We start from the raw sequence: 13,255 nt of genomic DNA, 5'->3' as shown, positions 1-13,255 counted from the left end.
TCAGTTAAATAACTTTCTCACCTAACACTGGAAGCCAAAAGGAACGTAAATAGAAAGAAGTCGCGCTGCATGATATTCTTGATAATTTACTAAAACAACAATTAGAGCGCAATTTATTGCAATTACTGATTTTCGTGAAATCTTTTAATTTGAATCATTTTGTACTTAACTCTTACTTCTATTTGTTTTTAAGTTTAGATATTATAGTTAATCCATTAGGTTTTCAATGCTTGGATAAAACAGGATGTATATGATTAGATAAAACATGAGATGAGCAGTTGCTTTTGACACTATCCTACTGACATCCTTGGTATAGTATCGGTGCATCACGTCCCTTCCGATGCCGTACGGTTCTTTTGCCATTCGGATTCTCTGTGGATAATAACATATATCGTCATCAGAAATATTTCGCATCGCTAACAACCAATCACTTAATTTGTATATATTGTACGTTCTTGAGCCATTTTTCCCAATTAATTAATTCATGAGCTAAAAATTTGCATTTGATTCATGTAAAACGCGATATATACCACAGTAAAGAAGAACAATAGGAAGTAATTGAAGCCTGTCCTCTTAAGTACATTTATTGTCCATATAGCCTAGTGTATATCACTGCAGGGTTTAACTTACATTCACTGTATGGGTGAGGTTCCATTAAAACATCACTATTGATCATGAACCATGGCAACTATTGTTTCGAACTTTCTTATTTGTCTTTATACAAATACATACTATTTTCGAATTGAAAATTAGTATGTATTTGTATAAAGAAAATGAGAGGACATGATAAGAGTTTGAATTCTATAATAATATGAAACACTGACTAACATTGAATATTTTAAGTCTGAAACAAATGGAATCTTATAAAATGATATCCGGTAAGAATATAATGAACGCAAATTTATTCAAAACATGATCACAAACTGTAATAACATAAATTCATGATTCACATTTTTGCAAGAACAAGGGAGTTAGCAAGGTGAATAGATCTAATGAAACGAATAATACTATACTTTACTTAATTTTTGCTTAAGCTATGATTGATTATATCAGTCGTTTTGTTGTATATGAGCCAATCACAGTACCATTGTATAAGATGCAAGCAAATGCTTAGGCCTAACTCATTTATCTTTTCAGCAGAAAATCAAATCCCAGAGGATTAAGCTAACATTCACAAAAGTTTCATGTTCAACACTATTAAGCAGTTCTTTGTGTCCAGATAACTAAAGTGTTGGTTACGACAACTACACTTATCAGTTTTAGTACCGAGAAGACGAAATGTTTATGATGAACTACACTAAAATAACGAGAGATCAAATAAATGTATAACCATTGACAGGCAGTGCTGAGAATAGAACTAAAGTCCTTAGTGACATGTCCCAAAGTACCTTGCATATGCAATGCTTTTGGTTTACATTAAGTATGAATATAGTTCATTCCTTTCAGAATTCAGAAACTTCAAATATTTAAGAAAATCCGCTCTATGTTTGGTTTACGGATTGACATTTCACGAATTTACAGTATATACTATAATTAAGGCCTACCTCCAATAGGTTCGAAATTCTTCCACCTGAAATAAGAAGTTACAATTACCATATGTAAAGCAATTCACATTGTAAGAATCCTTATTATAGTTGTATAAAGACTATTTACATGGATATGTGCTATATCAGCCTAGTGTATATCTCTGCAGGATTTGTCTTCCATTCGCATTATGGGTGAAAGGCTACCTTATGTTGCCATTTCTAATGAGATGATTGTCACATCAAATTTTAGATTATATGTTGCTGTCGTTGTTAATTTAAATCTTTCTCGTCTCTGAATGTTAGCCTCTGATCAGAACAACCATTAAACGAATGTCTTTACATCGAAATTACATTGAACAATCACTAGTCTTCGTAGACTGTGATTATCAGTGTTTCTTCCTTAATATTTCAGTACATTTTGCAGTTCTTTTTACCTGTAGTTCACGCTTTAATATATTCCTGCTTTTTTGGTTTCCGTTTGCAAAAAATATTAGTTTTTTAAAACTTTTTATCGAACGGAATGTTATGAAATGATATCCAACAAAGTCATAACGAAAGCAAATTTATACAAAATGTGATCAGAAACTTTAATACACGGAGTTTTATCACACGATTTGTTTTTTGCAAGAACAAATCAGAATTGTTAAAAAGGTGATTTGAAGTAGCGGGGCGAGAATTACGAGAATATCTGATAATGTATGCTTAACGCCGTGATTGATTCCTGTCATTCATGATGTTGCTTATGAACCAATTACAGCATGTATAAGACCCACTTATTAAAATAACTGTACATCCTCAAAGCAATGCCGTGAAATATTAAAATGGTGATAGTTAATAGTCATTAATTTTTAGTAGTAGTATTAGTACCTATTGATTCAATTAGTTTTAAAGACAACTAAACTATGTCATCCGCATAATACGCAGTGCTGTGATAGCTTAGGTTATATGTCTTTGTATATTCACCTGTTAAGTTTGGTAATTTCGAACTAGGAAACAAGCATCCATTTGCAAGTTGATAATTTATAATTCACAAAACAAACACCTAGTAATTAACTTTACCAAGTTCTTATAACGCCCTAATTATTTAAGAATTCAAAGAATGTTCAAGTTTTTTAGGGGGTGGAGATTTAACCACAATTTTAAACATCAGTACTGTTATAACATCGTTTAGTTGGAGTTTCATTATACTAACCATGGAGGTTTTAACGTGTAGAACGAACGTTTTTGAAACATGAAACTGGTGATCTGAATGTTCTTCAAGTTAATCTGAAAGTGCATTCAATCTTTCGTTTGGATTCGAGTGGTGAAACTGCTAACTTCAATATGAACTGGTATCGCTTCACAGTGACGTTACAGTAACGTTTTAATACTTACCTCTTCGCTGTACATTGAATTGGTCAAACTGAAACCATCCTGCTGTTTTAAAGAGAAATTGAAGCAATTGATGATTTCAATATTTAAATTATGGCATTGGATGAACTAATTATATTCTATGTGATTATGAGGACAATGCTCATCATCGTCCTACAGTTTGTTATTTTAAAGTACATCATTAACCAAGAGAACATCATTTTGTAAAAGTCACAGATGTAATCTTTTCATAGTTTTATGAAAGATGGATTACTTCAAATGTGTAAGAGATGAACAGGTTTTGCATGAGCATGGGCAATATTAAAAGAGACACATGTTGTTATACATTTCGACGTATACAGCTTTTTTTTTGCAACTAATAATGCTTCTCACAGAGTCCCTATCAGGAAACTGTATAAACCCAATACAATCAGGTGGACTTGAGGTACACTGAAAATAAAATAAAATTCACTTGCATCTCATATAGGCCTCCTCATGGTCTAAATATATGTATATATCTATCAAAATCGACAGTCCACGCACTATGACTTACTTACAATATGTAATAACCACATACCTATGAATCATGCTTCGTTATCATCCCAAACACAGTGATAATGTATCGATATCTTCCTCTTTCAGAAACGTATTACGCTTATTGTTATTTCACATAAATTTCTTTCTTATCATAAGGTCATACTGATAACCATCAATCTTACTAAATATACCCTACTAGGCAACATATATGGATGTAGTATATTCTGGCTTCTTCGAAAGCGGTTTTCTTGCTTACAATCTTACATCTAAAGCCACTAAACTACTGACAAGCAAAAACAAAACACGAAAAAAAGAGGATATTGGTAGAGTAAACAATTTTAGAATGTAGCACATGCATTGTTTAACTAAATGGTAAGTAATTTCCAATTCACCAATACGCTGGTTTAAACCGACTCTCTATTAGCTGATACCTGACCATACACTGCTATATAATTCACCCTTACGAATGACCTGAATAAAATTTCATTGAAGATGACAACCTTTCTATCAAACGGAGAGTATTAAACTAAGGCTTGCTTCGTTTCATTTTCATGCATAGCTTACGAAGTCTTAATTCTCAGTTTAAGCTGTACACTGAATTCAAGTATTAAGTATTAAATTTTAAATTCACCAGTATTTGTACTTTATTGTAATGAAGTTATTTGAATTTCTTTTTTAAAAACAAACCAAATCATCTCCGCAATGTTGACCTTGAAATACGTTGTGCTAATATAAATTTCGCCATTCTATCTTTCAGTAGCAAAATAAATGATAACAAACTGTTTATTGTAAGTAGCTTACGATGACAAGTCCAGTAAGAGGTAGAATGTGATTTTATACTTCACCTGTTAATCCTAGAAGCTGAATATATCTGTTTCGGGTATCATTTGGTCTTTTTGTTAAAATAATATTAGTTATATAAACATGTCGTTCACTAAACATCGAATACCACGTATTAACCAATTTGTTCATATTTTGATTTGTCAATTTCGGACGAATTTTGGAACTCTCAAAAGTTTGCTCGATTGATGGAAACGAATTGTCATTATTTGCTTGATTTTACAGCGCCACTATATTTGCTGTTAGTTACTGGATTGTATTATTCAGAATTTCCTAGTTTGACGAAACCAACCCTTGAAATAGATTGGTAAAGATACTCACCAACCAAGCACCTGTTCGAAGATCAAGAATGTGACCAGATCTATGTGTGAACCACTGAACTACATTCAAGGAGAAGGAAAAAGTTCTACACTGATATACGGAACAATTAATGTAGTTAACAATCTTGTAGGGATTACGAAAGAATATAGTTTATTTCACCATAATCTCACTAAAACACTGCATTGGATACCAGGAAAACGATTCTGTTATTAGTATATTTGATGTTTCTCATCCATTGATCACGGAAAGCTATTCTCGATGTTTGTCATTTTTCTTTTACAAATAGGGTTAATTATAAGCCAGATGCGCGGATAACGTTGGAAATATTTCTCGTGACGATATAGCCAGAACTAACAACATCGGGAGCGGATCTAAGCCACATATGACGCCCCACCTATTGAGTTCGAAAACGGGCATATTCTGTGATTGAAACATTACATTAACTTTTGTTTTAATTTACAATAAACCTGCCATCCTACCTATATACAAATGACATTGTTTTCACCTCCATTTAATTAGTTTTTTTTCAAACCTTAAGAGATGTTCGGATAACGTTGGAAAGATTTCTCTTAACGATATTACCAGAACTATAATAATCTTGTTGTGTACTATTGTGCATGTTCGACTATTATTTATGGCAAAGCAAAAGAGTATTTACTTCACTATCATGATAATTACAATCGAATCCGTTTTGTGCATATTGTCTGATACCACTTTCTCTGATTGTAGCTGCGACGATTCAATCTTTATATAATAACCACAAAGCAGAATGGCACAAAGAACACCAGCATTTCTACTTGTAGCATCATCACTGATACATTAAATTGTATACACCATTTAGTTAAAGTGGCACAATGATGGCACCATTTGGCAGCCAGTGGGGACGTCAGCGAATTCGAAGCGCCTCCGCCCACACCGACTTTCTTAAATTAAAAAAAAAAAACTCGTTACAGATGGTAGATGGTAGAGCCTATATGGTGTCATGAAATATCTCACTCTTAAAATGGGGATAAATCCGACAAGGCTTCCAACGCGCCTACCCAAAATGACTTGCGCAATTAGTACAGGATAAAGTAAACATGATCCACTGACACAATGACCACTGTTATCACAAACTAGCCTAAAGTCCCCTTTGACAAGTATGATCCTACGCTCAAGCGAAAGTCTCCAGTGAACTAATAAATAAAAAAAAGCTGTGTCGCCTTCAGTATCCCGATAGATTAATCAACCTACCTTATACCGTATATGTCAGTCAACATACTTTTTAATGACATATGTAACTAACTTGCCTGAGGCAAATACAAAGAATGAACTATAAAATCGATTGCTGTAATTTTAAAGAATAATTATATAATTATCTAAGAATCATTTTTGTTTGATCTGTACCATTGTTCATCCTCAAGATTGTTGTAATAGTAGCTGACTCTCGCCATTTACTGTAAATAAATTACAAAGACATGTACTAAATATATTAAACCTTGAACTTTATTCTGTAATCTGGATCGTTGTGATTAAACTAGTTCAGTATTACTTAAACCGATCGATCAATCAATTAAATTGTTTTACGAGTGATACCTGTGATATCCTTTGATAGCCAAGCCGAAGGAATGGATCTGACCGGAATTAATTCAGGTAGTAGACAGAAAAAGAAACTACGGGGTAATGAGAAAGACAGAAAGATCGAATATGATAATTGATAAATTGAAATAAATTTGTATTAAATGTATCCCTAAACGCTATAACCAAAAACTGATGGCGTTAAAAAAATATAATGAATTATGGATTACTGTTAACATCGTAATAAACTAGAATTAATTCAAGATATTCAACTAATGTAAACTGAGACAACTGAAACACTCATAATATGTAAGAACCTTCATTTAAGCAGCATTATTATCTGCAGCCCGCATCCCCACACACGACACACTCCACAAGCACAAGTACTTGGCAGTACATACATAAAATATTAGGTTCTTTTAAATTAAAAAATAAGAATTGTTCAAAGTCGAAAACCGAACCCCATTTCATGTCTGAGTGTTTTTCAGGTATAGTAGTGGCACATATACTTAGTACAGTATCACGTAGATTTATAGACAATACCTATATTACAATGAATTAACTTAGTAATGCCACTTTACAGAAAACGTCAACCAATTGAAGTATCATAAAGTACGTAGAGTTTTCGACAGACAATCTACCGCTCAAAGGAATGTAACCCATTATTGAAACATAGAGTTAGGTTGGAAATTTCAACTGACCGAGAACGTCAACCAATTGAAATGTCATAAAGTATGAAAAATGGTTGTCCAAATAATTGTATTATTGTTAGCCAAATGATTGATCTACTCTGTAAATATTAATCAATGAACGCATTTAATGGTTCAAGCACTGTATTTACACTTTTGTTTTTTTACTTACATTTGCAGCATAATTGGGCTCAAAACCACGTGTTGAGGGCTGACCTGTGCTAGATATAAACTGCATGTGTTCGATCTGGACCAAGATTGTGTTGACACTGGACATTTGATTCGGAGCCCAATGATTGTATCGAAGGAATGTGTTCGAGGATGCCCTACTAAGGACTTTGAAGCAACAGAGTACGGTTCTCTGTATGCATCCGTAATGATATATGACAAAGTATGTTCGAGTACTGAACGGGTTTCCTTGTAATTGTGAACCTTGTTTTTATATTTTAATATACTTACGTCAGTTTTATAAGTCGTTGTGACTGTTGTATATACATCAATATATCAACAATTTCTTCTTGTGTCATCTCCCTGCCGTCCTCTGTATATATGGAAACATCACATACGGATGACGGTCCTGATAGTCGTAGACCTGACTTTAGGATGACGTCACATCCATCAACGTGACTAAAAGACTTGAATATGCTTAAGACATAGATAGGAATCTGATGGAATGAAATACAATAATGATGCCGATATTATTTATTTACTCAATTAAAAAGGACGGATTTAGGGAGTCATACGGTGAACGTGAAGGCTTAGCTAATAAAACTCAGAAAAAGAGATTTGATGGAGTAACCGGTATAAAAGTTGAAGATTTTGTCTAAGTTTACAGTTAAATAACATGGAGTTGTTAGGTAATAATTTGAGTGAGAAAAAATATAAACAATTGAATTGTGCTCAGTGTTCAATATTATTTAATTTCAAAAACAACACATGTAACAATATACCTATAAAATTCATACAAATGGGTATCATAAACTTATAGAGATTTGAAAATAAGTTTAAAATGAAATAAGATTTTGAATTACACTTACCTTACTACATGACGTTACAAGTGAATATAATAGCCGTACCTAAAGCAGCGAGGTTGCATTGTATCCGGCTTTTTTTTAAATTCAGTGATAGCTATTGATATAACCAATAACACCTTCACGACACAATGGGTACAGTATACCATCTTAACGATCCAACCATCTAAAGTTAATATCGATGGTTCCCGATGCCCTTTCTCTAATGACGTCATATCTACAATACTGGATGTCAAACACTGCATTAATAATGTATGTCACCAACGGGAGATAATTACCAGGAGTGCTTTACGTTTGTTTGATGGTAACAAAATAACGTATTTAAGTAGCACGGCATTTGCTGTACTAAATAAATGTCATATCTGCAAAAACGAAGAAACTAACTTTAAACTCCTCTCTTTTCATTATAGTTATGTTAATTGATCAATCATGTGACTGGCGCTAACCTGACGTTTCATTTTTAAAGTCACAGGGGGTTGGGGTCATATTCGGACTATCGTAGCAGTGATTTTTATTCTCCATTAACTAAGTAGGCTACTTGAAATAAATTAACAAAACGATATTTTCGTACAATTCTAGATCAGTGTCTGAACGTCTTATCTGAAAAATACTTTTGAGTTTGAAATCAAAATAGCAGAATACACTGACTTACGTTATGACTTGATGCCTTCTCCATGAGCTGTATGATTGACCCCTGTTGCAACTCACTGTCATCATTAGCAATAGTCACGATCTCTAAACACAGCTTAGTAATAGTATCGACGTCATCAGCCTAACAATTAAAACGATACACAAGAAATTAGTAAGATATAACTTGTACATATACTCCAACGATGGACCTTGACCTTCCCGTCAAATAAATATGATATGAAGTTAATATAGATATAATACATTGAGATTTTTTAAGTTATTTCTACTTTAAACACTGAAAATGATAGCACATGCATATTAATGGTTGCTATCTTCAGTAAAGAATCACGAATTATTTGTCTGGTTATATCAAAATCACTTATATGACTTCCGAGTTTGACTGAAGCTTATATTACATAGAAGGATACATACAATGAATGGTAGAGTGCATCAGAGAAGATATAGTAGTCTAACAGTGAAGTTTGCTAAATAATATGTAAAACTAGCACGAATCTCGTGTGAGACATCACCATCATCATTAGGTATTTTATCGTGGTTCCACTACAAAGCATAGTCAGGTACACTTACCGTCATCCACTGCCCAGAGTGGAGATCCAAACAACTGCCAGATTTCTGTGAGACAACTGTAAAGGAGAGATATATCTATACATGTTGGACACTGTTTAATAATTATTTATATCTGTATGTATACTTAAAAATACCCGGAGTGACACTGAGGTCAAAGATAGACTTTAAATGAACTTGCTGTGGTAAAAATGGTAAAAATATGCGGTAACTATGACAACAATGCATCACTCCAAACAGAGAAGTATACGATTTAAATCATCTTTGTTTTGTTATTTGTTACAAATGTTGGTACATATTTGCTAAACTAAACAACAATATGCGGACCAGCTAGGGAGATGTGAATTCTCTAGATGTTATACGGGAAGTTTATTACTTATCCTAATTAACTTTGGGTCATTAATTTCAAACATATTTGTATATATGACTGTTGATACAGTATTATATAGTTGTTGTTAAAGTAACGTACCACCAGAACCTAAAGGCACCTAACGTCATCATAATAATGAACGTCATAAATATTAAAGAATACAAATATTTCTTTATTATATTATGCAATAGTGGTTAAGTAAGTAATCACAGAGGGGAGAATGATGTCATGTCAATTGAACTGCCCCAACCCATTTGACAAGTCCCTAAGGGTAAAAACAAAACAATGTATGGTCGGAAATAATTGACTTCACAAATCGCGTCATAACTCACCAGGAATGTTGCAACGGTATACAGTTTTTAGTTGTGGCTTTGAAAAAATATCTTAGAGACAAATGTGACTAGAAATGTAAAGTAAACTCCCTAAAATAAGTATTGTCTGCCCTACTAGGCTAGGCTACGGAGTTGCATTGACCTGGATAGGTCTCGTTAACGGATATGTTTGTACTATGCCTCGGCTAGTTTTAATGAATTTGATGTTTAAGGCAACATATTGACCATACAAACGAATATACCTACGGTAGGCTTACTATTCGTAGGCATACATGTAATATAGTAAACCTACTATGTAGTGCATACTAAGGGGATATGTTTACGTAATCATTAGTCCAACGTAAGGAGTTGACTGTGTTCTATTACAATGATACTGTTCAAGTATCATTATAGGGCATGACAAAATGATGTTCCAAATAATTACAAACTTCAAGGCTTAACTCGAATGCAAAATGCATTGAGGTTTCGATGACTTCGGTGTGCTAGACTTCATATTATTATAACCAGAACTAGTTGTTAAAATAGAAATGGACTGAATCACCATTCTGATACAATAACACTGTGTGATAAAAACAGGTCAGTGCACTGTTCGTGGCTATAAACACCTACACCAAAAACAATAGGGGTATGCTACTCAATGTTAGATGTCCATCGTTAGATATCATGCAAAAAAATCAGAACTCTGGTGACCTCAGAGGAGATTATACTTCACAAGCAACAGGGTTATTTTAATCAATATGGCGCATCCATATACCATGTATGAAAAGTATCCATGATTTCTAATACGAAAAATCATGTTTTCAAGGTGTTCAGGCCTCGATAAATATTTTTAAAAGTAATCGCTATTTGGCGACCGTGACTAAAAATCGATTCGCCAAATTTAATTCGCCACTAGGTCTATGATTGTGTTCAAGTCTATAAAGTACAGATCTGCGACATCTACTCTTTCTATGAACAAGCGTTTGGCAGTTAGGCAGATACATGGTGCTACGTAATTGCGCATTGGAAAGTCATTTTTCTTTGCAGTATGAAATTTAAACTGTTTCCCATTAAAAGTAAGTGTTGAACAAAGTAAAGCATATCGCAGAATCATAGATAAGCAGCTAGGCCTACCGTCATGTCTTATACAATTAAAAGTAAAACATCTGTAAAAATACCTACGAAGATAGCTTTGCTTCTGTTACATTATGGCTCCTATATTGCTAGGTACATACTACATACAGTAGTTAGGTATGCGTTTTTGAAATGTTATTCACATGCTCCTATAGTCAAGTATTGTTCATATTTTCGAGTGACTTGGTGTAATAATGAGTGGCACAAAGTATTCCTCACTGTAAAAATAAAAATGATTAATGTGTGCATCTATGTTCTTCTTAATTCCTGTATCCTATGAATGCATAGTGTTTTAAGCAAAGCATTGTCATGGAACTGACTGTAATTTTTTTTAACAATCGTTTATAGGTCCTTATGCAACTAAAAAAAAATTACGCTAAATATTTCGTAGTTTTAATTGTTCTATGGTTACATTGTACATGGGGAAATCCAAGAAAAGGATTTGGTTTTCTACTTCTTTGGGTTTGATTTTTACCCTGTTTCACCTGCTGAATATCAATGATTTAGAGTTCATCACTTAGGGCAGGAGTAACATGTTACACTAATTATGTGTATATATTCCAGTACTGACATCTATCATAAACTTTCAGATTTTCTTAGTTGTTTGTTCATGTTATGATACTTTTTCAAGATAGCCCATTATAGACTTTTTAGTGAAAAGTAGGGCTGCTTATTTAAGAAAAATATGTTATATTGTAGCCGCCGTTAATACGGCTACGAACAAATGTTGCTAATATTTTGCCTTACAAACAAATCGCACACGTTGGTGTTCTTCACTCGTTCAGAACTCAACCATACACTGTGTCAACATTCTCCCCTTTCTAGTTATTTTGCTAATCCAGATAGGTAATATTTGTGCGTCGGTATAATATAAACTTATCGTTATATATAGGAAAGGATAATATATACATTTGTTTGATTTAGTGATTGATTGATTATAGCTCCTGGTATCGATAATGCAATAAATTACACCTAAAGTATACAACCTATATCTAAGCCATGCATGTCTAACAGTAGTGTAATAGTATTATTGGTACCTGGTAGATGGCTTTCATGACATTACGGTGCAGAAAACTTACAGAGCATGCAACGCACACAATAACATGGCAGTTGTTTCTCTGTAATATATATTGACTGACTATTTGGTAGAGACAGCCCGACACGGATATCTGTTTGTTTCATATACTCATCTTTGGAACATATAACATATGAATTGTTTGTTAATTACCCTTAAGATTCGATGTCTTTAAACTGATTGGAATATGATTTGGATGGATTGATTCTGGTTGTGGACAGTTGCGAATCCTGAAAGGAAATGGAAGAATCTCTAGTTTATTTTCCTTTCATAGAAATTTAATTTTCATAAATTAATCATTCTCTTGCAGCAAAGTTGGACCTGTCTTCCGATGACATGTTAAGTGCTTTAAATGGAGCCAGGTGGGGACGAAACAGCTTCCATAATCCAGCCTGTTAATTATAACACCATCATGTAGATTTTGCGATTCATGTACCAGGTCAAAGATATCGTATAACAATAATGTAGATATGTTATTTACCTAACACTGTTAGTAATACTCACCAGAGTTCACGTAAATCCTTTGATTGTTCTGCATAGAGTAATAAACCTATAACATCTTCCTCTGTAAGTTCTCTTCCTTTCTCTGTATATAAGTCTATCTTGACTACTGTAGATAGATTACCCAAAGAAAGACCAGAACGGAGGACGATGTTATCCTTATCAGCTTTGCTGAAAGATTCATTCAGATAAAGATCAACAATCGGGATCTGCGGGAAGAACAACAGAAATATGAATAAATTGCACAAGCAATTAATAAAACCGAGATGGCATAAACATATATGCATCAAATAACTATGATGTTATTGTTCGTTTTAATTGAAGAACATTATTTGATGAACAGAAATTAACAATGAACTTAAGATTGATACATACATTTGAAGATACATCGTTGGACTGATCGCGCATTATATAATGATCTCAGTTAAATTTGATGTAAACCATAAGTATGTATATTGAATATATATTTTGCAGTAACTACCAACATGTAAGATATTGACTGAATATAACAATTTCCACAGATCACAAAAACACGTTTAGGTACTTTCATTAAGGAAAGATGATGTACTTTTCAAGACTCACAGTTAAGAGCTCGATAATAATTGTTAGCCAAAATATTTAGTTAAGGTAGTTTGAAATAATGTAGTTAAGGTAGTGTGACAAAATGTAGTTAATGTAGGGTAAAATGTTAATAGTGCAGCACCGTTGCATATGATTACAAAAATCATGTCGGGGCAAATTAAATACTGCAAACGAATGATTAATGCAGAGAGGGTCAATATATATTTTGAGTCATAT

At 33.3% G+C, this 13,255-nt stretch overlaps 1 protein-coding gene across 4 annotated transcripts in view; it reads right to left on the bottom strand.

Moving 5' to 3' along the window:
- Positions 1-274: 274 nt before the first annotated feature.
- The window catches only part of LOC139982685 (uncharacterized), a 46,790-nt gene continuing 33,809 nt past the window's right edge, over positions 275-13,255 (bottom strand). For 3 of the 4 annotated variants that reach the window (XM_071995730.1, XM_071995729.1, XM_071995728.1), the window contains exons 4-13: positions 12,461-12,666; positions 12,110-12,186; positions 9,070-9,125; positions 8,504-8,623; positions 7,280-7,485; positions 6,150-6,226; positions 4,575-4,633; positions 2,901-2,942; positions 1,545-1,570; positions 275-372 (exon numbers count right to left, since the gene is read on the bottom strand). In XM_071995730.1, coding sequence (XP_071851831.1) covers positions 327-372; positions 1,545-1,570; positions 2,901-2,942; positions 4,575-4,633; positions 6,150-6,226; positions 7,280-7,485; positions 8,504-8,623; positions 9,070-9,125; positions 12,110-12,186; positions 12,461-12,666 — 915 coding nt within the window. In that variant the 3' untranslated portion in view covers positions 275-326. The remainder of the gene's footprint in view (positions 373-1,544; positions 1,571-2,900; positions 2,943-4,574; positions 4,634-6,149; positions 6,227-7,279; positions 7,486-8,503; positions 8,624-9,069; positions 9,126-12,109; positions 12,187-12,460; positions 12,667-13,255) is intronic. The other variant, XM_071995731.1, reaches the window with a different exon arrangement.

The sequence above is a fragment of the Apostichopus japonicus genome, chromosome 16 (genome assembly GCF_037975245.1).
Source record: "Apostichopus japonicus isolate 1M-3 chromosome 16, ASM3797524v1, whole genome shotgun sequence".
Classification (NCBI taxonomy): Eukaryota; Metazoa; Echinodermata; class Holothuroidea; order Aspidochirotida; family Stichopodidae; genus Apostichopus; species Apostichopus japonicus.
Note: the sequence above shows the minus strand (reverse complement) of the source record. Positions and strands in the feature narration are given on the sequence as shown.